General features: G+C 55.9%; 3 protein-coding genes across 11 annotated transcripts; all 3 read right to left on the bottom strand.

Moving 5' to 3' along the window:
- Positions 1-8,557: 8,557 nt before the first annotated feature.
- AURKAIP1 (aurora kinase A interacting protein 1) lies at positions 8,558-10,067 on the bottom strand. Of its 3 annotated transcripts, none has more exons than XM_061187192.1 (4): positions 9,977-10,067; positions 9,545-9,634; positions 8,825-9,270; positions 8,558-8,729 (listed from the first exon to the last, which is right to left on the bottom strand). In XM_061187192.1, exons 2-4 carry the CDS (start codon positions 9,594-9,596, stop codon positions 8,628-8,630), a joined length of 600 nt encoding a protein of 199 aa, XP_061043175.1. In that variant the 5' UTR covers positions 9,597-9,634; positions 9,977-10,067; the 3' UTR covers positions 8,558-8,627. The 3 variants fall into 3 exon arrangements, with proteins under 3 accessions (XP_061043175.1, XP_061043173.1, XP_061043174.1); XM_061187190.1 differs by having other exon boundaries at positions 9,828-10,020; XM_061187191.1 differs by having other exon boundaries at positions 9,842-10,020.
- Positions 10,068-11,814: 1,747 nt separating this feature from the next.
- CCNL2 (cyclin L2) lies at positions 11,815-19,945 on the bottom strand. Of its 7 annotated transcripts, none has more exons than XM_061185157.1 (12): positions 19,628-19,945; positions 19,158-19,232; positions 18,774-18,883; positions 17,879-17,999; positions 16,866-16,930; positions 14,316-14,415; positions 14,024-14,128; positions 13,800-13,941; positions 13,261-13,372; positions 13,083-13,175; positions 12,586-12,951; positions 11,815-11,930 (listed from the first exon to the last, which is right to left on the bottom strand). In XM_061185157.1, exons 1-12 carry the CDS (start codon positions 19,919-19,921, stop codon positions 11,816-11,818), a joined length of 1,698 nt encoding a protein of 565 aa, XP_061041140.1. In that variant the 5' UTR covers positions 19,922-19,945; the 3' UTR covers position 11,815. The 7 variants fall into 7 exon arrangements, 5 of the variants coding, with proteins under 5 accessions (XP_061041140.1, XP_061041142.1, XP_061041143.1 ...); XM_061185159.1 differs by having other exon boundaries at positions 12,586-12,936; XM_061185160.1 differs by lacking the exon at positions 11,815-11,930 and having other exon boundaries at positions 11,932-12,951.
- Positions 19,946-22,935: 2,990 nt separating this feature from the next.
- MRPL20 (mitochondrial ribosomal protein L20) lies at positions 22,936-25,556 on the bottom strand. The gene is made up of 4 exons (XM_061187189.1): positions 25,400-25,556; positions 25,204-25,314; positions 24,470-24,547; positions 22,936-23,355 (listed from the first exon to the last, which is right to left on the bottom strand). The coding sequence occupies exons 1-4, from the start codon at positions 25,484-25,486 to the stop codon at positions 23,182-23,184; spliced, it is 450 nt and encodes a 149-aa protein (XP_061043172.1). The 5' UTR covers positions 25,487-25,556; the 3' UTR covers positions 22,936-23,181.
- Positions 25,557-26,891: the final 1,335 nt, after the last annotated feature.

The following is a 26,891-nucleotide window of genomic DNA, read 5'->3' as shown; positions in this document are numbered from 1 at the left end:
TCCAGATATTTGCTGCATAACAAGCACCTTAAAACCACAACCCGGGGGCAGGGATGAAGAGGTGGAGCACAGGGGATTTTGCAGAGCAACGAAACTGTTCTGTACGATCCACCGTTAGGGGGATTCACGGCACCATGCGTTTATCAAAACCCAATGAACTGCATGGCACAAAGAGGGAAGCTTAACGTGTGAGAAGTCTAAACAACTCATTTAGGTGGTCAGGTAATCAGAATGTGGCCAAGAAATCTGGCTGACTCACCAACGGGGTAACATCACTGAAGGGGTGTGGAAGTACCAACCTGAGGGCCTCGGGAGTGAGCAGAGCCTGTGACTAAAGGCAGAGGGGCCTGCACGCAGCACTGTGCTTGAGCTGACATGGGTGTTTCCCACCGGCTGTGGTTTATCAGCTCTGATACTGCCGTAGGGGACGTGGACCAAACAATTAGGTGACAGGTTACGGAAAAGCAAGAGAGGGGCTGGGATGACCCACGAGGTCAGGATCACAGTTGGAGACACTGCTGTGAACTCATGTTCAGCGTAACACAAATAAAGGCGGACACCTGTGGCAGCAGTTTTAGGTGTGTGGATGCGTGGTCGGCTCTGTCATCTGAGAAGGCCCAGAAGCAGTGAGCACACCCAGCTCCAGAACAAAATGGTTTCTAAGACCATTTCCGATACAAGGAACCAGGGCTCCTTGGAGAAATGGCTGGTCTTAGGGTGCGGGAGGGAACACGAGATAAGCCTGGAGTGCTGAAAAGGAAGGAAGTGCTAAAAAGTGAATGATGGGGACTTCCCTGGTGGCGCAGTGGTTAAGAACCCGCCTGCCAATGCAGGGGACACGGGTTCGAGCCCTGGCCCGGGAAGATCCCACATGCCAAGGAGCAACTAAGCCCGTGTGCCACAACTACTGAGCCTGCACTCTAGAGCTCACGTGCCTAGAGCCCGTGCTCTGCAACAAGAGAAGCCACCGCAATGAGAAGCCCGCGCACCTCAACAAAGAGTAGCCCCCGCTCACCGCAACTAGAAACTAGAAAGCCCGCGTGCAGCAACGAAGACCTGACGCAACAAAAAATAAATAAATAAAATTGATTCTTAAAAAAAAAAAATTACTTGAACTTTTTCTAATACAAGTTGTTAAACTCCACATTTTCCAGCCCAACATTTAAACAACATTAATGTCTATATGGCGTAAAGTCTCCTCGGCAATATTTGCTCTCTGCCAGAATTCACATCTCTCTGCTTCTTATCCAACGATCAACAATTGTCCCACGTTTTATTTTTTTAGCTGTGGATTCTGCAAGAAAATGACTTTTTTTTTAAAAGGGTGAACACTTCCAAAGCATTAGAAGTTCAATTCCTTTTTTCTTTCTGGAAATCTAATGTTCTCTATTTTAAATCTATGAAAGCATGCATTAGTCTATTTAAGCCATCAGCATGGGAGCTTTATAATCAATATACATTATTTTGGTTTCCAGGAAGACAGGGAGTTATACTAAAATGCTCAGAGAATGTCCCCAGTCATACGGCCCAAGAACCTAATAGAATCTCAGCCGAGACCCTGGGACTTGGGCCTCTGTCTCCTCCAAGGCTGCCCAGTGGACGGGTCTCAACACGCTTCGTGTGCTTCAGCCCAGTGTGGACGGGTCTCAACACGCTTCCTGTGCTTCAGCCCAGTGTGGACACGTCTTCACATGCTTCGTGTGCTTCAGCCCAGTGTGGACACGTCTTCACACACTTCGTGTGCTTCAGCCCAGTGTGGATGGGTCTCAACACACTTCGTGCGCTTTAGCCCTCATATTGTCCCATCTTTGGCCAGTGAAGCCCTTTGCACCCTCCTGACGCCTCCCGTGGCCTCTGACATGAAGAGACACAGCAGGTTCTCGTGCGCTTCCTGCCACAGGCCTGGCGTTAGGGTTTCCAGGTAAACATCGCACAGGACATACTGAGAAATTATTTGTTGTTTACCTGAAATTCAAATTTAACTAGGGGCCTGTATTTTTATTTGCTGAAGTTGGCAACCTTACCAGGAACTAACCATGTCTCCAAAGAGTCCTGGCTCCCACCAGAAGTGGGGGAGGACACTTAGAGCCACTTCTGGGGGTCTTGGTCGGTAGACCTTACTCTCAAACAGAAGCACACAGGCAAGTGCCACCAGAGGGAGCCCACTGACGTGGGAAACAGAGGCCAAAGTCAACAGAGGAACGCACTTGGGAGAAACAGAAACTAGACTTGGCGGTGGGGGGCAGAGAAGATATGTAGCATTAACATCCCCACAAGGAGATGCCACCACACCCATGAAGCATAAACAGGGCACCACTAAAAACACTCAAAAATCAAAAGTCTCTTAGAAATTAAGAAGGTAACAGAAATGAAAAAAATTAATTAAATGGATTAGAAGAAAATGTTGAAGATGCCAATGAGATAGAATATAGAAGAGAAAATCGTCCAAAAAACAGGAGTTTCAGAAAAAGAGAAGAAAGAGTGGAGGAAATGACAACAAAACGGTTTGAGAAAATGTCCCAAAACTGAATCCCAGAAGGTTAGGAGTTTCCAGATTGAAATGGGCTCCCGTGGGGGTGAAAACAGATCCACACCAAAGTATATATGTCACTGGGAGTGTCTCCACCAGTGAAGGGAAAGAGGAGCTTCGAGAGAGAAAATCACAAAGGCTCTGGACTCAAATTGGGTTCAATTTTCTCAACAGCAACACTGGGAACCAGAAGACAAGAGAGTGACGCCTACGGGGTTTTATAGGAAATAATTTCCAACCTAGAATTCCATATCCAGCCAAACTGTGAACCAGGAAACAGGATCCAATAAAGATGTCTGCAGATTTGCAAGGTTTCAAAATTTTCTCTTGTGTTTCTTTCCGCAGGAGACTGGAGGATATGCTCTTTCAAAGTAAGGTAAGGAAAAAGGAAACAAAAAAGTAAAAAATGAAGGAAAAAAAAGGGAAGGAAAAGGGAAGACAAGGGATCAGGGGAGCAGAGAGTCTGCGAGAATCCCCAGGGTGAAAGCTGGGCCCAGATGTGATGGGCGAACAGCCGGCTGGACAGGTAGGAAGTCCAGGAAGAGATGAACGAACCTCAGCTGTTTCTGGGAGTCGGGCTGAGAACTCGGTGTTGAAACTGTGATGAGGGCACAGAAAACTAAAGCAACTGAAAAGAAAGAAAAAAACAACAACACAATTACTGATTCCAGGGAAAACAAAAACTCACAGGGAAGGAAAAGCAGCGACAGTGTCTCCTTTTATGGTTACAGTCACGTGAACACAGACACTCACGTCCCCCAACTCACAGGCCACCAAGTCAGAGGAGGGGCAGTGAGGAGGGGCAGCACATGACACCCACGAGGAAAACAAAATGTAGTGCCACGACAGGGGACACAGGTTCAAGCCCTGGTCTGGGAAGATCCCACATGCCGCGGAGCAACTAAGCCCATGTGCCACAACTGCTGAGCCTGCGCTCTAGAGCCCGTGAGCCACAACTACTGAGCCCACGAGCCACAACTACTGAGCCCGCACGCTACAATTACTGAGGCCCGCGTGCCTAGAGCCTGTGCTCCGCAACAAGAGAAGCCACCACAATGAGAAGCCCACACACCACAACGAAGAGTAGCCCCCGCTCGCCACAACTAGAGAAAGCCCGCACACAGCAACGAAGACCCAATGCAGCCAAAAGTAAATAAATAAATTTATTTTTTAAAAAATTAAGTTTTGAAGTCAAATAGAGCTGAATCATGGCTTCGCAGCCATGTGACTGTGGGCAAGTTCATCTCTGTACTTAAGGGTCCTCCCTTATCAAACAAGGTTCATTACAGATTTGTTGTGACATGAGTCCTGTGAAGAACCTAGCACAATGCCTATGGTGAAAGGAATCACTCAAACATGTTAATTATTAACTGTTTAAAAACATAATTCTTATTCTACAATCTATCTCTGATGCGCCTTTTCTCAGAAAGCCATTCTAGGATGTACTCCATGAAAACAAGAAAGTAAACCACAAGGCAGGAAAACACGGCATTCCAGAAACAGAGGCTCCAGCTGATGAGGCCAAGGGTATCCCAGGGAGACCCTGCTGGTGCCATCAAGGGCCCAGGGCAGCCCAGACAGGGCGCCAGGAGGGCGGCTCCACCTGAACAAGAGTCACTCGAGGAGCTGGACGGAAGTGAGAGTTTTTAAATTCCGTCAGCAAGTTTGGAGCTGAGTTAGTGATACATAGAAAAACGTGCAAAAGAAAAAACAAGACTGGAGAATAAAGAGCTGAACGAGAAAGGAGATACAAGCTTGCTGAGCCGTGAGGCCATTTACACTGTGGTGGACTACACCGGGAGGAGGCCGAGGCCAGCAGAGGAGCTGAAGTTGCTGCCCCTGGGGCAGGCTCAGGGTGAGTGGGGTGAGGTGAGGCAGGAGCTGACAACTCCACGCTGAGCCACGTACGATCCTACCTGGCCGGCAAATCAACAAATAAGAATTCAACTGTAAATACAAAGTAACAAAACCAACAAGAACAAGCTAAGCGAAAGGAGAGGGTGCCCTTGCCCGGATTCACAAGGAAGCCCAGGTCTGAGCCCCAGAGGACCCGGGGGTGACCCACCCACTCTGTTCACGTGAGGGCTGTGGTGTTCCCAGCCCTTAGGGACTCCAGGCTAGACCCCCGGTCTTGGCGGCCTCTGGGGCCTCCTCCACCCACAGCGGGGCCTCGGGGTGGCCGGGTCCACTCGGCAGGACTCCAGGCTGAATCAGTCTCCTCCCCTGCACCTCAGATCACCTACACTGGGGTGGCGAGGGTGTGGGGTGCCAGGTCACAGGGCAGTCACCCCTGTCCGCTGCTCCCAAATTCACTGGGTCAATCTACACTCCACACAACACAGGCACAATTAATGCCGGCGACCCGGCTCACCCCGATCGTGAGTCTTGGCCACGGCTCAGAGGCTCCCACGGAGGTGTCACAACTCCCACCCAGCCTGCAGGTTGAGGCCTCCCCTCCTCTTGGCCTCAGGGGCCCTGACAGCCCTGCCACCGCACAGCTGAAGGGAGGGGGCTGCCGGCCTGGTGCTGCCCCACCTGAGTCTGCAGTGCTTCCCTCCCTACTCAGCCGGGAGGGATCCTCAAAATACGCACAGGCCGCCCACACCCCACACAGAGAACTCCCGTTCGGGAGGTGGCAGTCTCAGCTGGGGCGAACTCGAGCCCCAGGCCTGTTGCTCGGCTGACGTGTGACCCCCAGGTGAGTGACCCAATGCCACAGCTCAGCCTCCTCATCCAAAAATGGCCCAGCAGTGCCCTGTGAGGCTGAAGTTAGCACTAGACAGAATCCGACAGGGAGCACGGGCTGTGGCTGCCCAGCCCCCACCCTCAGGCTAACTCCAGACCCAAGTCTGGGCTCCTCCGCCCCATCCTGGGGGCTGCAGCTCAAGAGCCCTTCAGCGGCTTTTTCCAAAATTCAGACCTGGAGAGGAATGTTCCCTGCCTCCTCTGTCCCCCCAGGTTCCAGCATCCTTCCAGGCAAGTTCTGCGGGCCGTGGCCAGGCCAGGGGAGTGAGGCCGACCTCTGCCCCACGCCGAGGCCCTCTGTCGCCCTCGCCAGCCTGGAGGCTCCTTGGACGGCGGGGAGCACAGCTATTCGCATGCAGTTTGGGGGCGCACACGTATGTGCGCGTCTGATTGGGGCAGGGCCCCAGCCGGCCCTTCCCAGGGCCCAGCGTCCAGCCTCACATCCTCCCGCAGGGCTTGAGCCTGCCTGGCTGGCTCCCTCTTTGGCCCACTGTGTGGGCAAGAACGCCCAGGCCAGAAGACACTGGCCATGCCCCAGGCACGGAGGAGCACAGGGACGAGGGGTGGCGGCCGAGCTCACTGAGGTGTCTCCTCACTGGCTCCAAAAGGCAGATCCCCGTCAGGGCCCAAGACCACCCCCATCAGCTCGAGCCCTCGCCAGGGCCTCCTCTGGCTGAACCCAAGCCCTAGGCGCTGCTCTGGGTTAAGGGCAGACCACAGGCCAGAACCACATCACACAGGAGAGGCCCTCACTCCGCGCCCCGCCTCAGGGGGCGCCCAGGGCTAGAACGGGAGGCAACGGGAGGAGGAGCTGGGGGAGGGTGGAGGCCCCATCGGGAAGAGGGGAGGAGCAGCCCCTTGCGGTCCGGGAGGGGCTGCAGAGTAAAAATAAACCCCCCAAACCACCGCGTGAGATCGTGGCTGGGGCCCAAGGCACCCAAGCCACGGGCACGAAGAGGTCTGCACACACGAGCTGGGGCAGGGAGAGGGCTGCCAAGGCGCAGGGCCTGCAGGGCAGGGGAAGGCACAGGGACTGAGGAGACAGAGCGGGGCTGGGCCAGCTCAGGAGCTGACCCGACAGGACCGGTGACCTCAGGATCAGGGGCCTCGGCCACGGCACCACTGACGTCCGGGGCCACCTGCTCTCGGGCAGGGCACTGCAGGGCATTTCACAGCATCCCCGGCCTCCACCAACTGTGACCCCCCCACTGTGACAACCAAAACTGCCTCCAGATGTGGCCGAATGCCCACTTAAGAACCACTGTTGTGAAGGAATGGTGAGGCCGCGTGGCCTGGAACCACTGGGCAGCCTGCCTTCTGGGGGCGCCCCAGCTGGCACCCACCTCACGGTGGAGGAGGCTGGAGCAGGTGACCTGGGTGCTAGGGCCCTGTGGCGCTCTGCCGGCTGGCAGCCTCCAGGCGTCTGGGTCTGCACCCCCCTGCACAGGCCGGCCAGTTGCATCCCCAGCACTCATGGCCCCAGCTGAGCTTTGTCTCCAGACTCAGCCAGGGAAGGGTGGGGTGAGCCACGGGGCAGCTCCCGCAGGGGTGCTGGAAGGAAACACCGGGAGCAGCTGCTCAGCGGCCGTGGGCGTCAGCCAAGGGCGTCACTGGCAGGCCAAGGCCCTGCTGGGAGGCCTGGGGGAGCTGGGGCCAGACTTGGCACCAAGAGGGCATGGTCCATTCCACCCGAGGGAGGCTCCACTGCTGAGGCCCAGGCCCTGGCCCTGGGACCCCTGCCCCACCCACAGTTGAGAAAACTGAGACCTAGGAAGGATGCCCGTGTCCTGGTCCTCAGCCGGGACCCCAAGGGCTGCCAGGAGCCTAATCACTGCCCCCTAGTGGCCACCCGTAGAAAAAGTCCTGTGCCCTCAAGGGCCTCTGGTCTCCTCCAGGTCAGGGTCAGCTTCACCCTTCTCACGTCTACTCTACACGGCTACTCTATGAGCCCATCTCCCCTGACAGACAGGCACTCAGGCAGGCCCCACAGTTAGAAGTCCGCTTACCCGGCTGGCAGGCACGCACAGGACAGGGGCCCACCTGGCTCACTGAAACATCGGGGTTGTCCGTTCCCTTCCAGGAGAAATGCAGGGAAGCCCGTGTCCAAGCACACCCCCTGCCCCCAGATCTGCTCGACCTGCAGGGAACCCAACCCAGGCCACAGACGCATCTCTGACAAAACACGAGGAGCCCGCACCGCCCTGGTGTGAAGCGGGTCGGGGGCATCAGCAAACAGAACTGTGCCCCTCGCAGACGCCACTCTGGGGCTCAGGAGAGACGTACCCACCTTCCCCTCCTTGAACCCAACGTCAGGAGCAGGGCAGACACTGAGGATGAGAACGAGCCTCACCTGCACTCGCGGACTCCGACCAGGCTCCTCCGCCTGCAGCCCAGCCCCCCAAGCCTGGACACAGAGGCCCAGGGGCCCCCCACTATTAGCGATAACACGTTCCCCTCCACACAGGAGAAATCTGGAGTATCTGAGGACCACTGGCTCACACTAAGGCTCTGGGCTTCCCCACCTCCATAAACGGCACCCCTTCCTCAGCCGGCCCAACCCTGAACCTTCCAAAGTGGGCCATCCCTTCCTGGTGAGCCCCTCGCCACCCCCCCTCAGGGCCCCAGAAAGTGGCAGAGGCCAAGGAGCCCACAGCAGGCCACGGATCCCCAGCTGCAGCTGAGCAGGACGGCTCAGAGAGTCACTTGAGGCCCAGGTAGCAGGACCTGAAGGACCCCACCCATCATCTCTGAGGACAGGGCGTCTTTCCTGCCTCCCCTCCCGATCTCCCCAGTGAGGCCCTCTCTGCCCCCTCAACTGTGCGGGTCCAGCTGCACGCATTTTTTTTTCCAATAAACGGGTTTTACAGCACCACACGATGCATAGTTGGTTAAACCTGGCAGCACAGAGGAGGAGCGCTGACTACGAGCTCTGCTCGGGATTTTCCGACTGCACAGAGGGTCAACCGTGTACCCTAATCACATCACCACCTCCGTCAGGGCACTCCCTAACCTCCGAGCCGGTCCCCTTGGCACAGTTCCCATCTGCGTGCTCTTCAGGGGCAAGGCTGGGACTCTTCTCAGCTGTCCCCACAGCACCGGTTCGTGAAAAGCCAGGCTGTCACTCCTGCAGCCCTGGCACCAGGACAAGGGCCAGCTTGGGGAAGGGACCGCCAATCTGCCACCCAGGGCCCTTGTATCTCTTGTAACAGCAGACGCTGGCGCCAGCCTCAACCCCAAGACAGCTCACCCCAGGCAGAAGAGGGTCCAGGCCAGCAAAGATGGTTAAGTTCTCCGAATTTTTATTACAACGGGTCATCAGCAGTAACAGGGCTAGGGGAGAGACACACGAGGCTCATTTGCCCTTCAGGTAGATCTTGGGGGTCTGCCAGCCTGCGGGGGCTTCCTTCAGGCCCGCCTTCCGCCAGATGCGCCTCAGGTCTCTCTCGAACCTCATCTGCGAGGACAGAGGGAGGGACCACCAACAGGTCTGCGGCACAGCCACGCACCTCAACCATCCTGCCCAGCTCTGGGCCGAGGGCCCTCACTCACCTGCTTCCGTTTCAGGCGTCCCTCCCTGACCTTCCGCCGCAGGAACCGGGTCCTCTTGACCAGCTTGCGGTACTTGTGATGATTCATTTTCCGGCGGCGGATCTTGAGCACGTTCTTGCACTGTATCTGGGGCGCGTCCCAGACCTCCTTACCCCCCTGCGCGACCCCTTCCCCCCCCTGGCTGGGCGGACACTCATAGACTTGGGCTGGAGACACAGTCCCTGGGGCCCCAGCGTCCAGTCTGGGCAGGAGGTAGCGAACGGTCAGCCAGCTCTCCAAGGGGCTGATAGACATCTTCCTGGGGACCAGCATCTCCTCAAGCTCCATGTGGACCCGCCTGTCAGGAAGGGACGCAACCCCACTTGGGCCTATTGGTTGCACGCTGTAGCGAGGCCTGCAGGCATGCCTGCCCAACACCCCGCAGACAGGCCAAGGCCCACTGCAACCTGCAGGAGACAAAATGGCACAGTTAGTTACCGCTCGTGGGGCTACGTGACCTACGCACGGCCACCGGGCCTGGGGAGCAGAACCTCCTGAGGCCCTGTTGACATTCTCAGGCCCAGACTTACCCTCTGTGAAATCTGGACGTTTACGAGGTCGTTTGTGGCCGGGCCCCGCCTCCAGCTGGTGAGGCAGAGCAGCGGGGGGGACTGAGCTGCTGACCCCATATTCCTAACCCAGGTGCGCCTCCCGCCCATCTGCCCCCACGGGGCCTCTCACCTGCCCGGGGAACAGCCCTGAGCAGCTGGGAGGTCAGGCGCACCATGAACATGGTCTGTGCTTGGCGGCGGCCCCAGGCACTCAGCGGAGCTGGAACACAGGTGCACGCCTAGGTCACTCCGGGGACTCCGGTCTCGCCCTGATTCCCGCACCCCGTCTCCCTCACCACCCTATCCCACCACGAGGACGCTGCTGCGAGCACGGCTCCCTCCCTCAAACCCTCCGCCGCTCCCCAGCTGCGCGACTCTGGGCAGGTACTGACTCTCCCTGAACCTAGTTTTACCCCGAGGCGCCCACCGCGCGGGTGGTGTCGACGCTCGGGTCTTAGGTCCCGAGCCCCAGACGGCCGCGGCCGCCTCCGCCGTCCCTGGAGCCCGCACGCCGCGGCCTCACGCCGACTCTTCCCAGACGCAACCGGGAGACTCAACTGACCATTCCACCGCCGCGCTCAGGCACTTCCGGTCCGTACCTAAACTGGCCCCCAGCCCGCGTGCGGTCGCCCGCTGGTTCCTACGGCCAGCGCCCCCTAGCGCCCCACGGCGCTCCGCTCCGCGTCGGTGCAGGTCCCACCCGGCCCAGAAAGCGACGGTTTCCGGCCGGAGGAGCCGCCCCCCGCGCCCCGCCCCAGGTCCTCCCACGGCTCGCCGGCTCCGCCTGTCCCTTGCGGAGGCTAGAAAACTACATTTCCCACAACCCCCCGGGGGGGCCCCTCTGCGCCTGCGTGGCCCAAACTCCCGTCGTCCCCCCGACTGGTCAGGGGCCCGTTGTCCCGGGAGGCCGGAAGTGGCATTTTGGGACTGCGGAAGGGATGTTGTCCCGTCGACGGAAATAGGGTTTGCGGGGGCGACGGAAGTGGCCCGAGATACTGTGGCTGCTGGGGCCGGAGGGGAAGAACCGGAGCTGCTGGGCCTGCGGGGCGTGGCCTCCACCCCCGAGCCCTCCTGCCGAGGATGAGAGGGAAGGTGGCAGACAGGTGACGGCGGCTCGGCCCGGGCTCCCGCAGCCCGGACGCCAGGAGTGCCGTGTCGGGCGTTGGGGCAGAGCCGGGGCGCCGTGAGGAAGGACTCGGGGGTCTTGGACCCGCTGCCCCATCCCTTTGGCTTGCAGCCTCCTCTCTCTGCCAGTCTGGATAAGCGGAGGAGGCCCCGCGTCTAACGCGGGATGGATAGTACGACGCTTTTTGCATAGGTGGAGTGTTTTTTCCTTCCTCAAAGCAAACAAGCTCCCATCGTGTGCCCATGGGACGTTTTTGTCCGAAAACCAAAAGCAGCCTCCGTGGAGCATGGTGTTTGGCTAAGACCCAGTGTTGCTCCTCAGGGTAGGGGGCTCCGAGGGCACCATTTCACCCATCTAGTCCAGAAAGGCTCCGTTGTCCTCGCTGAGGTTGGCTAGGATGGCAGGATCTCAAGAATGGACGTGCAGGGGCTCCTGCTGGCACTGGGATGTGGGGAGTCCCATTGGCTCTACTGGGAGGCTTGCCCTGTAGGAGGGTCTTCCAGTGAGTCTTAGGCAGGAAATGGCCAGGCCTGGACACCCCCAGGCCCCAACCTGGCTAAGCAGGGAGTGGACGATAAGCCAGTAGGAAGGCAGAAACCGTAGGCTCCCGGCCCAGCTCCGTAACTGAGTCACCAGAGGACAGACACCCTTCCGCCCAAGGGACTGCTTCCGGTTCCCAGGTCGGAAGGTCTCTGAACACGTCCTGGAGCCCACCCCTCTCTCCAGCTGCACGGCCTCCCCAGGCTTCTGTGGTTTGCTCATAAGAGTGAGCCACCTGCACCCTGGGCGCTGACCCTGCCGCTTTCACACCTTCTTGGCTGTACTGACTTCAAGCACCTTTCTCCAGGCCCACTGGCTCCAGGAAGGCCACGCCTCCCACCCGCACGGAAGTGCTGGTCTGGGGAGAGCCAACACGGGGCATAGGACAGGCCCCCCAACAGCCCTCGATCCGCACAGAGCACACGCAGCACCCAGAGACAGGCCCGACGCCCATCCTGCTCACCTGCACCACCAACCTGTCTACTCGCCCGCCACCCACTCTGACGGAGGACCCCTCCGGGGTGATGCTCCTGTGGGGTCCTTGTTCCTGGCTGCCGCCAGCCTGACAAAACCTGCAGCGCATTACAAACCAATGTCCCTCAGGCACAAGGGGACTCCAGACCATTGTGCCCTTTTCAAACCCTCCCTCTACCCTACCAGCAGCAGACAGCTCAGACTCCTCACGAGCCCTCACAGAAGAGCAGGTGCACAAAACTCAATACAAAACCCAACGCTTTAATGAGATGAGAGGCGGCAGCGCAGACGTACCGCTAGAACCGGTACTGCCGGCTGTGCACGGGAGCGAGCAAGCACGTTGACAAACCACAAATCCTTCAACGTTCCAAATAACCTGAGTAGAGAGAATTGTTTATTTAACCACATAAAATGCATATATAGGAAACTTCTCTATTTAGGAGCTGGTGGCCTGCACTCAGCATTGCACAGATAAAAATATACGACTTTCAACACAGATCTAAATACCTTCACATTTTAAAAATCAGAATTCTCTACACAAGTTTTAAGCTGACAGAATTCAAGTTCTGAGTTTTCATATATAGCTTTAACTTGTATTAAACATATGTTTATTTACAACGTGGACAGAGTGAGGGGCTGTTAAGGCCATTTTCTCATAGTGAAACATTGCAAAATACGGACATAAGTACAACCTAATATAGGCAAAGGTTCGAAAAGTCATTTTCTTGGTTTAACGTAATTGAGTATCGGAACGGAAGTGAAGAGACAGCCTGTCGTAGCACCAAGCCACGCCACCGGGATGTGCGCACCCGGGCCTTTGCAACCAGCAGGGCTGCTGCTGAGGCGGGCTGGGGTGAGCTAGGCCCGGGCCACACTAAAGGGCGGCTTGCTGGCCTCTCCATTCCATCTCCAAATTCATCACACGGTCCCGAGTCAACAACCATTTCCAGAAAGAGTCAGGCCCCAGGGCCAGTGGCCGAGGTGAGCATGCCGAGGGCCAAAGGGCAGACCTTCAGGGACCCCGCCCTCACCTCCGGTGCCTGCTGTGCCCGGGGTGGTCCCGCTCGTAGCGATGGCCCGCTCGCTCGTACGACCGAGAACGCTCCCGTCGCTGGTCTCTACAGTAATGACTTTTCTTCTTGTATTTTCCAGAATTGTCTGCCCGTTCCCGTGAGCGGCTCCGAGAGCGGGAGGAGCTCCGGCTCCGAGACTTGTGTGGCTTCTGGGCGGAGTACTTGCAGTCCTTGGACCTCCGGTAGCTCCTTACCTTGGAGCCTTTGTAGGGAGCGCCCCGATGGGCCTGTCTGGGTGGGGAGTCACTCCGGCTCCGCGAGCGGCTCTGTGACTTGGACCCGCCAGACGTAGAGCCGCTGTCGCTTTTCCTGTGAAGGAGACCACTGGGCGGGTGACCGCCCACCCCGACCACCTCTGGGTCAGGAGCAACTGTCCTGAGGAGAGGCCACACCACCTCCCAGGGAAGACACCCACCCTGCCAGGTGCAGCCCCAAGCGCCCCGAGCGGCACACACCTTCTCTTAGGAGAAGCGGATGGCGACGGGGACCTGGAGTAACTCTGCTCGTGACTCCCACTCCGACTTCGAGCCCCTCGCCCCCTCGGCAAGCTGAGAACAGGGCGGAGAGCAGAGTTTCAGACCCCACGTCTCTGCAGCCAACCCCAGCGGCCCGTCGGGGCACGCGGACACTCACCCGTTCACCGGGCTGTCGGCCTTGGCTCTCTTCACGCCCTCCACTTTCCTCCTGGCGTTCTTCACAGAGAGTGGGGAAGGCTTGTCTCCTTGGCCTTCCTTGGGGGACTCCGCTAGAATCAAGTATGAGAAGTTACAACCCGACAGCTGTTCTGCTGAGAAACGGGTCAGCCAAGCAAGGTGGGGCCTCTCCCGCAGGACTGCCGCTGCCGACCGTGACTCCCTGCTCCCCGCCGGGCTCGGAACCACCAGACGCAGGAAGGCCACCCGTCCCGCTCGCCTTGCCTCCGGGACCGGGGACAGGCGTCACGCTTAACTCTAGGATCTGACAACATGGTCTACTGCTCCAGATTTATGAGATTTTCATCAAACTATTTGGCTAGGCTGGGTGAACAGCCATATCCCTTCCTAATGAAAACAGAAAAACAGACTTCATAGGAGCCCCCCGGAGTGCTCAGACTAGCTGCAGACGTGATTCTAAGAGGAATCTGGAGGAGAGGGCCACCCCTGAGAGGAGCACACGCGCGCCCTGACGCTCACCCGGCTTGGGGGCAGGTGAGAACCGCGACGCGCTGTCCAGCACCTGGGTGCCGCCGGGCAACAGGCCCTTGGCTTGTGCCTTTGCCTCGTCGAGGGCGTACCTGCGCTTCTCCACTTCACCTTCCAGGTGGGTCAGGTCAACCTAGAAAAGCCAGAGGGCAGGATTCAGACCAGATTCTTCCAGTCAAACACAGAGGCACACGTGACGTGAAAAGACACAGAACCTTTTTCCGAGTATATAGCTGCAGAATTTTTAAGCAGATTTCTTGAATTTCTTCTTCAGTTGCTCCAAACAAAAGAAACCAATGGGGACGATTGGGCAAAGGGATCTGTAAACACAAAAGTCATCACCGTTATACTTTCCTTCGTTGCTGACAAGATTCTCAGGGCAATAAAGACAAGCCTGCCGGTCACCAGCAAGTAGGCTTTTTACTGGCTCCAACGAGCATAATTTGAAGCACAGTACGTAGAAGTTCACTGGGGTCGGTGAATCCCCCGGGGTGGCCCAGCACTGACCTCCAGCGTCCGGGCAGCAAGATAGATGCAGGCACAGGCGATGCTCTCAGGCTGGAACCTCACAAAAACGTCTGTGCGAAGGCTGTCATTCATGTAGTTCCTGAAAAGCAAACGCAGGCCGAACTGCAACACCCGTGGCGACGCGCACAACACCTGTCTGCGCTGTCTAAGTCCAGTCACTGCTCCGCTAAGTAGTCTACTGCCGGGACTTAGAGCTAGACAGTCCTGTGATCTCACAAGTTCACGGAGAAACGTTCTAGCTGCTGCTTCTGAATACAGGACAGGAAGACAGGGAAATAACTGAAAAAAATTTTTAAAGCTGGCTGAATGTCAGGCAATACGTGTTGCTATGAAAGAGAACCAACTTTAACTTTACTTTTCCCTCTCAACCTTTGGCCTGCTCTCATGCAAAACACAGTGCCTCAGAAAGATGTCTACTGTGGCAGTTCAACGTATCTGATTAAGGAAACCTAAATGCTCAAAATCCATAGTGCAGAGAAACATGCAAACTCAAATGAATGGGCTCAGCACAAAGCCTGCGAGGGCCTTTCTGAGACAAGTCGTCCTCTTGCGCTCCTTTTCCGGGGAGAGGTGCTCACGGCGTGGCTTCTTCCACACGGGAGTCCACTTGAAAAGGGGGGAAAACGCCCTTGGGTGTATGGGAACGTCATGCAGAGGGCTCAGTGCCCCAAGGGAAATCCTCTTCTCAGGCTTATCAAAGAACCGTTTCCAAACTGTCCCATTTCAACAAGGAGTCTTAAAATGAACATTCATAAAATCAGATAAAAGCAACAAAATACTACAAGTTTCATCACAATCAGGACATTTTTAAAACTTTATCACATTTTAGAAGATATAAAAATACAAAACATTTGCATTTTTTAAAAAATTAAAGAGTTTTGACATTGGCTACATTTTCAACATTTTCATTTAGATATATTTCTCTAAGATTTAATAGACCAAAAATCAGATCTCACCTAAACTTTATCAACATTGCAAAAACAAAAGATTAATTTCACAAGAAAACAGTTGCACAGGTCACGTATTTAGTGCTCGTAACATCCCCCAATGGTACCAGGCTCCATCCAAAGGGGAGCCAAGTTGTGCTGGGGTCTGACTGATGCACCCCCCACCCTGGTTATCTCTGCCCGAAATCCTGGAGAAGGTGACCTACAAACCCACGGAGAAATTCCTCAGTGATAAATTCTACATCTGCCCACTAGCAGCACCTGGCTCTGAAGCTCTCACTCCAGGCACCCAGAGGGGACCAAGGAAAAGCCTGTGTGATGGAGCCAAGGCCACATGTCCCGAGAGTTGCAAGTAAACGGTTCAAACATTTGCTAAACATAACCGTCAGTAACTTTTTTGGTTCTAATAAGAAAACCTTTAGTACTCGGATAGTGATAATATTATTAAACCGTTAACTCTTAGGTCCTAAAAAAAAACAAATGAAGTCCCTCAAAACATATATTTAAACTTAACTGCTATTTTTGAAATAAGTTACAATATAAAAAGTGTCCATGGAATGATTTAAAGATGCACACCTTTTACTAGGCTGTGTCAACACTTAGTGCTGAAAAAGCAACTCTAGGACTTTCAGAAATAAAAACACCATCCCACACTAGTCTGAACTCCCACCAGCCAGTTTTCACAGCTTCCCATTTTTTTTAAGAGAAAGGTACTGCATCTTTATTGCACAGGTAGGGCAGTTTCAAATGGACAAAATTCATGTCAAGACAGTTATCAACTCTAATCAATACAATTACCAAGCACGACAGAGGATTAACAAGAAGCACAATCGTCAAGAACCACAGCAGCAGTGGGCCAGCACTAGACTATCGTGCGCATACCACCATCTAGAGCCAGCCTTCGGCGGAGAGCCTGCACTGGATTGGCTGAGGACGGCCGCTGTCCCTGCACCGAAGCGCTTGGACAGGAGAGGAGAAGTCTTAGTCACTTACCCTCAGAGGCTACCCTTTGATTGAAAGAGTACAGAAAAGAAAAGTCAAAATAGGTTCTCCATTAGACACAGCACAGCACCAGACAATTCAGGCAGCAAAAATATGACCCTTACACACTTCACTCTGTGGGAAAGCACCCAGCTCTGAACCGTTACTTCAGGCTTCACTTCTAGCAAATGCATTGTTAAAATCAGTCCCCAGATTGTAGGAAGGCTTTACACCCCCTCTTCCTCCCATAGGATTCCCTTAACCGAGGCAGTCAGAAGCAAGTTCACGCTACCGTGAACCTCTAAGTCCACACTGGCAGCTGCGGTAAAGACCCCGACGTGCCAAGTCCATAGCCCCCAAAGGGCAGCCCAGTGACTGCTCTCCTCCAGGGGCAGGGCGGGTACGGGCCACCTTACCGTTCCACCAGTGCCTGATATCTGGGGAGTCTGGCTGGAATTTACATGGCAGGAACACTGGGCACTCAGACAACTCCAGCCCACAACCAAGTCATGGGACCGACTACCCACTGCCCAAGTGCCTCAAATCAACATACTCCTGCACTGCCCTGGCTGGTCTCATAAAACAAGGAAGGCCAACTCACCATGAGGTCTGGACCAGGTGTCGGTTACGCTCACACTCTAACACCTGAAGGTACATAACGATTATCTGGAAGATATGGGTCAGGCAGTTATTACCAAGCACCTTGAGAACTCAGAATTCAGATCTTGAGGGCATCCGTGCAGCAAATAAGAGCCTTGTGCTAGATGCCAGGGGTGGCTCCTGGGCACACGCCCCGGGCACAGCTCAGCTGGAGGGGGGTTTTTGCTGGTGCGCCTGCTCCCTGCTTTTGCAGCCAGGTGCCACGAGCGCGCGTGAGGACCTAGCTGCACCCAAGTTTGTCCCGGCTGGTACAGGGCTGATGCTCATTCTCGTCTTCGACACACCTTCCACCAGTGAGATTAGCCTGCCCTGAACGTTTCTGTACCCCAGTCACCAACTTATACAAAACGTGGTGTGAAAATACTTTCAGCAAATGAAAGAAAAAGCTCTTAAATCTATGGTGAGTAATCTACCGAGATTCTGAACTAATGCCAGAAAATCAAACGAGAGAAGATATGAGGAAACCCTGAGTAAAACAAGGATGCAAACAGAGATGAAAACAGCACTCTTCACGTTTGAGTGTAACATAGAAGAGATACGTGGTATCGTGTGCTCAACTGATACACACTGCAAAATAGCTTTCGTTCGTCTCCAAATAAAAGGTTCAGATTTCTTCCAATTCCCCCATAAAAGAAAATAAGGTTATTACTAAAGCAGCTTTAGAAAAAGAGCTGTTGAAAAAAAAAAGGAAACTGACAGATTTCATTTTTACAAGTTCATCACCATTTTTGAAAGTTCAAACTTAAAAGATGCAATTTCCAAAACTTTAAAAAACATACTATTAAAATAAACACAATACAAAAAGGCTAATAAGAAAACACTTATTTTCCAATTATAGATAAAAAACTGGAAAACCAAATCAGGGACACATTTAATCCTTTTCAGTTTCCAATCTAGGTGAGAATGAAGCAATAACTCCGGTGGGCTCACGTGGCAGCTGGGCCTCATACCCACCTTGTGAGGGTGCTTCACATGGACGCAGAAACCCAACTCTTTGAGAACTCGCCTTTCCGCCTTTATAATTTGATTCTTTAAGTTAACATAATCTTGATCCAACAGTAGAGGCACAGGTTTTCTACAAATACAAAGCACACGATCTGCATAAGGCTCAAATAAAGCCTATCAAATCCCACGGTTACCCCCAAACAGTGACAATCTACCATAAACACGATACAGAGTCAGGAAGTTTGCTTCCTGTAACTAACAAAACCACACAGTTTTCCTCAAACCCCAGCGCTGACCTACTCACCCCGCCTCAACGACCCTCTCCCTGTTTTCTTTACGGATGGTAAACGCCGACTGAACAGAGTGGAGGGTCTCACGATCTCATGGCCCAAGGACTACATGTCCTCCATCCGCCTCAAAATACAAGCGGATGTATTGAGGATGAAGGGAAAACCAAAACACCAACAGAAGCATGGCGTTTAAACAGCCAAGGCTGTATCTTACAAAGGCCCTCCATTAGCTGAAGCATTGGAAAGCCTGGACCAAGGATGCTTCTAAATATCCTGCAACACACCGGACAGTCCCCACAGCAAAGAATCATCCAGCCCAAAATGTAAACAGTGCTGAGGTTGAGAACCCAGTTCTAGAGCATTCAGGCTGACGTGGGCAAACCACGAAACCAAGGCCAGCCAAACTACAGCCACAGCGCCCTGTCCTCCTGACTGTGGTTCCTTCACTGATTAAACAGCATCTGTTGGGTACACCCCCACCCCCAGACACCAGGCCTCCTCCTGGGCACAGGTTTAAAACCTCACCCCCTAAACCTTGTTTCAGAAACGTTAATGGAACTGAATAACCATGAAAACAGACACGGATATCTACGACAGGTCTGATAAAGACTCACTTTTTCTCCCTCAGGTGTCGAAGGCGATGAAACACGTTGATGACGTCCCGTATCCGTCTTGGAGCCTCTTCTATCTTGGAGGCCAGGTGAACACAGGCCATTGACACGTGCTGAAACGTAAGCGATGCAACACAGAGATGTTTGTTCCAAGGACGACAGTCTCCAACAGCTAAAGAACGGCGGTTAAGAGCAGAGGGGGTGCACCCTGAGAAAAAGGCCACTTGGAAAAAACCCCTCTGCAGTACAGGGGGCTTCCCAACCCCCCAAGTACAGCGCTGCAACTGGAAGACAAGTACTCGTTCCTCTGAGCAACGGGCAACGCAACAAACCCAGGTTTCCTGTCAACACGTTTCTGGGGGAAAGAAAGACGAAAGAAAGCCTCACCTCCATGGAATGCTTCACAAAGGACTTGGTGTAGAAGAACCGCTGGAACAACACCTGCCCGGTAGCCATGGCCACCTGCACAAGAGAAAGATTCCATCCTTTTCAAAACCCAATTCAAGGGTCTCAAAGTTAAATTATTAGGTTTCACGAGACTCCTAACAAAGAACCAAAAACTAAAATGTTTCCGCGTCCACAAAGGCTCTTCGAGTCTCGCTGCCTCGCCTCCCTCATCACCTCCGGTGGGCGGCAGCGGGGACGCCCTGGGCCTGGGTCGGCCGGTGGGCCCGGGGCCAGGTGGGAATAAGGAGCGGGGTCGGGGTCCGAAGAGGGGATCGGCGCTGCGCCCGGGTGCCGGGCGGAGACACGGAGCGGGCTCCGGATAAGGCCCCCCGGCCAACAAAGGGCCCGGCAGCCTTCCCGGCGCCAGTGCGGCGGTTACCTCGGCCCGAGGCTCGCGGCCGCTCCCTCACCTGCGGCAGGCGGAGCAGGATGCCGGCCGCCTGAATGAGCTCGCAGCCCACCACGCGGAGGTCGGTCTCCGTGTCAGTGTCGAGGCCACTCGACATGGACGGCGTGAAGCGGAGCTTGTCGTCCGGCAGGAGGCAGTTCTCCAGAGTGATGAGCACCCCGGAGTACAGCCGGTCCCCGATCAGCACCCCCTGCGACCCGGGGGCTGTGCCCCCGGAGCCCGGCGTGCCGGCCGCTGCCGCGGGGGGCGCCGGCCCCTGAGCCCCGGCCCCGGCCGTCGCCGTCGCCGCCGCCATTTTGTGCCGCCGACTGTCTCTTGGGCTCCTTCCCGGCAGGGCGGCTCCCCGCGACGCACTACGGCCGCGACCGCCCCGCCCCGCCGCGTGCCATTGGTTCGACCGGCGGGCCGCCCGGCGCCCCCTTGCTGCAATTGGCTTGGCCGCCTGTCCGTCAGCGGCGCGGCGGACGCCGGAACCCGGCGCGGGCGGGAGCGGGCTCGTTACCCAAGAGGCCCTGCGGCGCCGGGCTAGACCGCGGTCTCGGCCACGACCCGGAAGCACTAGTCGCAGCTGCCAGCCCTGGGCACGTTTTATGGGCTAACCGCCCCGGTCTGGCGGTGCAGTCCGCGCAAAGACCCGGGAGCTCTCTAGGTTCCCACCGCAGCCCCAGGCTCCTTAGGGGCCTGGCGGGTGCTGAGGGGGCTCAGGGGGCCCGGGGGCGACCCCGGGTGGGCAGGGCCAGGCGGGACGCCCCCTGCCCCGAGGGCCCGCGCGGCGGGGCCGGGGGGCGGCTCTCCTTCCGCCTGGATTGCGTCCTTCGGGCCACTGGTCCAGGGCTTGAATGGAGCTGTCGGAGGTTTCCGAGGCCCCCGACCTGAAAGGATGGGCGCACGCGCTAGTAAGTTGTCCCCCAGCCCACGCCCAGCAGCAACGAGATGCTGTTTCCCTGAGTTAATTTGTGGCCGCCGGCGCGGTCAATTACTCTGTAGCCTTTACTGAGTCCACGTTCTGGGGTACAGGTATTAACGACAGATTCCCAAAGTTCTCGCCTTCAGAGCTGAGTCCAGAGAGGAGAGAGAGGGTAGCTGTAAACGTTTAATTCGATGTTTCTACAAAGCCACAGCAGCTACAAAGTTGCAAGAGGCATGAGTTCCCCCAGGGTTGGGAGGAAAGGAGCCAGGTTGGGATGCCCCGGGGGCCATGGGAAGGGGCTTGGACTTTATCCTGCCAACAGCGGGGAGCCATCCAGGGGTTTGACCCTCCATTTCCTCATCTGTTGTACCAGGCGCTCTCGGGATTAGTGACGCCAGCTTCTAGTGGTTTTTACGTCACCTGACAGCAGTGTTGCTCTCGCCTCAGCTGCGACAGCATCTGAGTTATCTAGTTATCCGTTGCTAAACAGTTGTCCCAAACTTTCACCAGGACCAGTGAAAGAACCTGTGTGAGGATGATGGGAAAGCAAGACTGGGTGAGGGGGAGCTTGGGGTGGGGGGCAGGTTGGAGAGGAGATTGCAGGGTAGGAGCCTCGGTGGGGGCAGGTTCAAACACTTGGGAGCTGCCAGTGATTGCACCCAACTCAATCCTGCCCAAACCCAGTGGTTGACATTGACTTTCACTCCTGCTGAGACTTGATCCTGCAGCTCAGACCTGTGCGAACTAAGTGCCAGTGTCGTGTCTTCTCTTCACCTCCGTGGGCAACATGGCTACAGTGCCCCACCTCCCCTACCCCAGCCGGCAGCTCAGGAAGGTTTCCTCTCTGCGGACCACAGCAGCACACTGTCCAGGAAAGGAAACTCCAGGAAACAACTTGTTTCTCGTGGGCCCTGCCTGGGCTGCCTGTCCATCCCCTAACAGTGATTGGCCAGAGGAGAGGGAAAAGCTGATGGCTCTAGACAGTCAGGGCCAGACTCTGGAGCTGGGGACACGGCCACAGCACAAAGGGAAACCTGGTTCTGTGGCCAGGGCAGGGGTGCCAGGAACAGCCCACAGCTGTCTGCCACGTCCCCACCTGCCTTTATCAAGATGAACGAAGAGAAGGCAGCTCCTTCACAGCAGTGCGTCTTGCACAGAACTTGGTCCGCCACGCCAGCGAGCTCTTTGTATCCTCCACCCTGTTGTTTTCAGTAAGAGCCATTTTCTGACAAGGTGCGTAGTCAGGCACTGCACTCGGCATGGCAGAACAGGACTCAGCCACCTGCCTCCAAGTGCTTGGTCCAGTGGCCATGTGTGGACACGGCGACAAGGGCCAGGAGGAGGGGCCTCTTAAGAAGCCAGAGCAGTAATTGCAGCTGGAAGAGATGTTCACCCGCATGAGGATGGAGGAAAGTGGGCAGAGTGAAAAGATTTGACCGGCTCCGTACTGAGCTGGAGGTGGGTGTCTGAGGGGGGTGACTTCCAGGGCAGGGCTGGCAAAGAGTGGGGGACGGCATAGCCACAGGGCCCAGCATGGGGGTTCGGAGTGCGGGCATTGCCAGGTAAACGCAGGGGTCATCAGCAAGCAGACAGCAACTGCTCTCGTGGGCCTAAAGAGCTCTCCTAGAGCAGAGCGTGTGCGGGAGGGAAGGAGGGCCGCGTCCTGGAGGGAAGGGAGCGCATGGTCCTTCGGGGCAAGGGCTGACTGTGTCCCTTGGACTTGGGGACCAGGAGATGGCTTTGGTGAGAGCTGTCGGGGCGTGGCAGAGCTGCTCACAGACCCAGTGACAGGAGGCCAGAGCTGGAGGGGGCTCAGAATGCAGACGAGGCTCCCGGAGAAGGCCAAGGGGAGGCCCTGTTCCTGAGCAGGAGGGGCACACAAGTTCCCTTCCAGCCCGAGAGGAGGGTGGACACCTCTGCGTGGGAGTGGTCAGAGGGGGAGGACGGGGCTAGACGGGAAGCACAGGGCTGGTAGACCTGCTGTGAGGCGGCCCTCAGAGATTTCTGGGCTTGACTCCGGAACTAATGAAGTCAGGTATTTGGGGGAGGGGCCGAAACTCTCACATTAAGGCTCCCCAGGTGATTTGATGGTCACCCTGCCTGCGGGGGGCTAAGATGAGCCCAGGACCCGGACAGCCACCCTGCCTGCTGGTCTGGGGAGTGAGGGAGACCAGCTGGTGCTCAGTGGCTAAAGAGCTGAGCCAGGGAGTCCCTGCTGGAAACCAAAGGAGGGGGAGGGGGAGGTCAAGCACCAGCAGGGCCTGGCGCCACCCCCCAGCCTGCAGAAGGATCTAGGGTTCCTAGGGGAAGCCTTGCCCTAGTTACCACCCAGCACACGGGCACTCAGGCAGAGCCCACCCAAGGTGTTTGTGCCAAAGAACGCAACTCACAACGTTGCGTTTGCGTTCCACACAAACTTTATTTACACAATCCATGTGAGATTTCCGAACCTGTGCCAAAAGAGGCAAGATAAGGCCTTTTCTCTCAGGTCTGTTACTGAAATGTAAATTAACACAAATGCAAATCAAACGTACTCACTGTTGACAAATAATTCTTAGTCCCTATTTTAGTGTAATCATCACATGGGGGAAAAAACTGCTCCTAAGATGCTCAGCCTCAAAGGGCAGTGGGTGTCAGCACCCCCCTCAGAGGTGCTGTGCCACCCTGGAAAAAACGCCTTCGGGCTCCTTCCCGTCCCCCAAGGCAGCAGCAAATCCTTCCTGTCGCCTCCTTTTGGCCAAAGCAGCCAAAGATTTAAAAGTCTTTGGTTCGTAGATGGCTAGATCTGCAAGTACTTTCCTGTTGAGCTCCACCTGGCACTGGGAAGAAAATCAGAGCCTGTATCAGCATCAGAAATGCATTTCAGTGAAACACAGGAGGACTCGGAACACGGCTAAGCACCCTGTGATTTGAATCAGCTTAGCACACACCACTTGAGCACCAGTGGGGGAGAGGGAGTGGTGAGTCCTGTTCAAGCAGGACATGGGAGAAGGGGGGCGGGGGGCAGGGGGGGAACCAAGGGTTGTCAGCCAGACTTCTGGCCTGGGCTACCCTTTAAGGCAGCTGGGAAGAGGAAACCACAATTCCCATTTCACAAACGATGAAAAATGAGACACAGAAAAGGTGTGTGAGGCACAAGAAGAGGAACTAAGATCAAAACCGGGCACTCTTTCTTCCCATGAGAGAGCCAAAGTCATCCATCGAGTGAAGCAACAGAAAACGGACGGACAGTGCCAGTGAGTCTGGGGTGCAGGAAGAAGGGGGGATGGTGTCCTGGCATCAAAGGCAGCTGTGCAGGAGGAGTCAGTCCTGTTCTACCACCTGGGACCCCTGTGCTGCGGGCAGAGTCTCTCTCCTTGTGAGCCTAGTTCCCCATCAGTAGAACGGAGGTGTTGCACCTACACTTACCCCGAGGATCTTTGTAGAGTGCCAGACACAGGGCCTGGCACAAGGACCCATTCCCCCTAGCTTTTTAAGAAAACACTTAAATGCACACAAAAGCAGAGGGAATAGCATACTCACCAGATGCAAGTGACCGAGATTCTGTGGCACATGCTTGCTCTATCCCCGCCAAGATGTCTCCCTCCTTTTTGACTATGATTCAACTTGATCTGCTACCTCACCAGAATTCATTCAGTGTAAAAACTTTGAAACTAAACTTTAAAGTTAAAGCCAAGTTTTTCTACGTTTTTCTCTTGATGGGGAAACACCGGGGCTTATGTCTTGGTGCCACATACCCTATTACCAATTCCACTACCAGCAGGGCAGCGGCAGAGCCAGTGTGGTGAGTCCCCGAACCCACCAGAACCCCACTCCAAGAACGAAAGCAGTGTTGGGCTGCGAACACTCCACTGCCCGCGCTGCTGGACCACAGCAACTGGACGGGTTATGAAGACGTTTAACGTCTCAGCAGGACCACATCCTCGACCATACCTTAATCAAGTTGAGGATGAATGCTGGGTACTTCAGGCCGTGTTCCTGGGAAGCAGCTGTAACTCGACTGATCCAGAGCTGAAATGAGAAACACTGAGATGCTTAAAAACCGATTGTATGTTACATCCACACCTCCCAGCTAAGGTTGTCACTGGACTAAAAGATTGTTTTTGTAAGAACAAATACAAAAGTCAGTGTCCTATTCAAGCTGAAATACAAACAACAATGAGCAAAAGCTGATGCTCTTTATCCAAATGCCGGCTGTAAAGCATTAACTCCACACACATCTTTAGGCGTCGAAGGAGGATACAAAGATGAGCAAGAGATTCTGGGGCAGACACAGCTCCGGGCATAGCAAGGGTCCAGGTGGAAGTTTCGGGGAGGTGAAGGCCTGGAAAAGAGGAGGCAGGGGCCTCGAGAAGGGCCAGGCTGGCGGGGCAGCGGCGTCCGCTCCAGGCGCAGCGAGAGATCTGAGCGCTGCAGGGGAAGCCGGGCTGGGGAAGCTCTGCGTGCATCTGTCCAACAGGTTCCGTGTGAGGCTGCCGCGCCGGACTCGCTGCCACCCTCGCGCCCCCGACACCCGCACACCGCATCGGCCCAGCCGGTGCTCACGGGGCTGCGAGCGAACCGCGTGCACAGGAGTGGCTCGCCGGGCCGGCCCACCTGCGGCCGCGAGGCCCCGCGGGTTCGGGAGGGCGGGGGCGGCGGGGCGAGGCCGAGCGGGCCGCGCTTACCGTCCGCAGGTTCCTCTTCTTCAGCCTGCGGGCTCGGGTGCACTGCACGAACGCTCGCGTCACAGCCCTGACTGCCAGCCGGTAGCACCGATTCTTCCTCCCCCGGAAGTGCTGGTCAAGAAACGGGAGAGGAGGCGGTCGGCGGGGCCCGCGCGCGCCGGGCCAGGCGGGGGCGCGGGGCGCACGGCATACTCACCCGCGCGTGCTTCAGCACCTCCTGGACCCGCCAGTAGCGGTCGGTGATGCGGTTCCGCAGCCAGAGCTGCGCCGTGAGGAAGACCATGGCGCCCGCAGCCCGCGCCTCTGCTCACCAAGGTGAGCGTCGCGCCGCCGCCGCCACTCCTCCCCAGCGATTCCGGGTCAGCTCCTCCCTCCCGCAGGGGAACTTCCGGGTCACTGCGCGTGCGCTCTGGGTCCACGCCGCTCGCCCTCTCCTGTGCGCATGCTCGCGCTCAGGGGGTGGCGCCGGGGCTGGGCAGGGCCTAGGCGGTGGAGGAAAGGATCCCGGCCCCCCGGCAGCTTGAGGGCGGACCGCCGAGGGTGGAGTCCTGCGGAGCGGAGCGGAGGAGCGCTTCCTCCCACCGAGGGCCCTGGTCCTCTTTACGCCGCAGAGCTGTGCACTTTATTTTTTTAATAAATTTATTTATTTATTTTGGTTGCACTGGGTCTTCGTTGCGGTGCGTGGGCTACTCGTTGAGGTGGCTTCTCTTGTTGTGGAGCACGGGCTCTAGGCGGGCGGGCTTCAGTAGTTGTGGCTCACGGGCTTCAGTAGCTGTGGCTCGCGGGCTCTAGACCGCAGGCTAGTAGTTGTGGCGCACGCGCTTAGTTGCTCCGCAGCATGCGGGATCTTCCTGGACCAGGGCTCGATCCCGTGTCCCCTGCATTGGCAGGCGGATTCTTAACCACTATGCCACCAAGGAAGCCCTCCATAAATGTTTATAAGCACATTATTGGGGTTTTTTTCTGGTCCATTTGAAAGGAAGTTGGAGATGGCTAAATACTTCACTGTGTATTTCCTAAGAACAAGGACGTTCTCTTACAAATCCCAGCACCATGATAAAAATCAGGAAATTCAACATTAATGCAAGACTGCTGTCTGGTCCACAGTCTGCATTCCAGTTCGGTCACATATTCTTACCGCTTTTTTCCCTGTCCAGGATCACGCACTGCGTGGAGTTCTTATGTCTAATTTTCAGTGTTAACCTGGAACAGTCCCTCAGCCTTTCTTTGTCTTTCTTGACCTTGGCATTCTTGAAGAGTACAGGCTACTTACTTTGTAGCGTGCCTCTCAATTTGAGTCTGTCTGATGTTTCCTCGTGATTAGAATCAGGTTACACATTCGTAGCAGAATACTGCAGAAATTATATTGTGTCCTTCTCGGTGCGTGGCACCAGGAGGCCATGATGGCAGCTTGTCCCAACACGGGTAATGTCAGCTTTGACCATTTGGTTACGGTATTGTTTGCCAGGTTTCTCCACCGCATTTACGTTTGAACTAATACGTAGTTCGTAGTGAAATACTTTGGGAGTCATCACAGGCTCTCCTGTCAGCAGATGTTGAGGTAGGAGCACAGAGGTGTACTATTTTGTGCCTGTGAAAGAGGGAGGATGCAGACCGGACAGCATCTCTGCCAGCCCGACAGTTCTGGAGCAAAGACTGCCTAGTAGGGAAGCCTTGTGTTGGGCAGA

Source organism: Eubalaena glacialis, chromosome 3, assembly GCF_028564815.1.
Source record: "Eubalaena glacialis isolate mEubGla1 chromosome 3, mEubGla1.1.hap2.+ XY, whole genome shotgun sequence".
Lineage (NCBI taxonomy): Eukaryota > Metazoa > Chordata > Mammalia > Artiodactyla > Balaenidae > Eubalaena > Eubalaena glacialis.
Note: the sequence above shows the minus strand (reverse complement) of the source record. Positions and strands in the feature narration are given on the sequence as shown.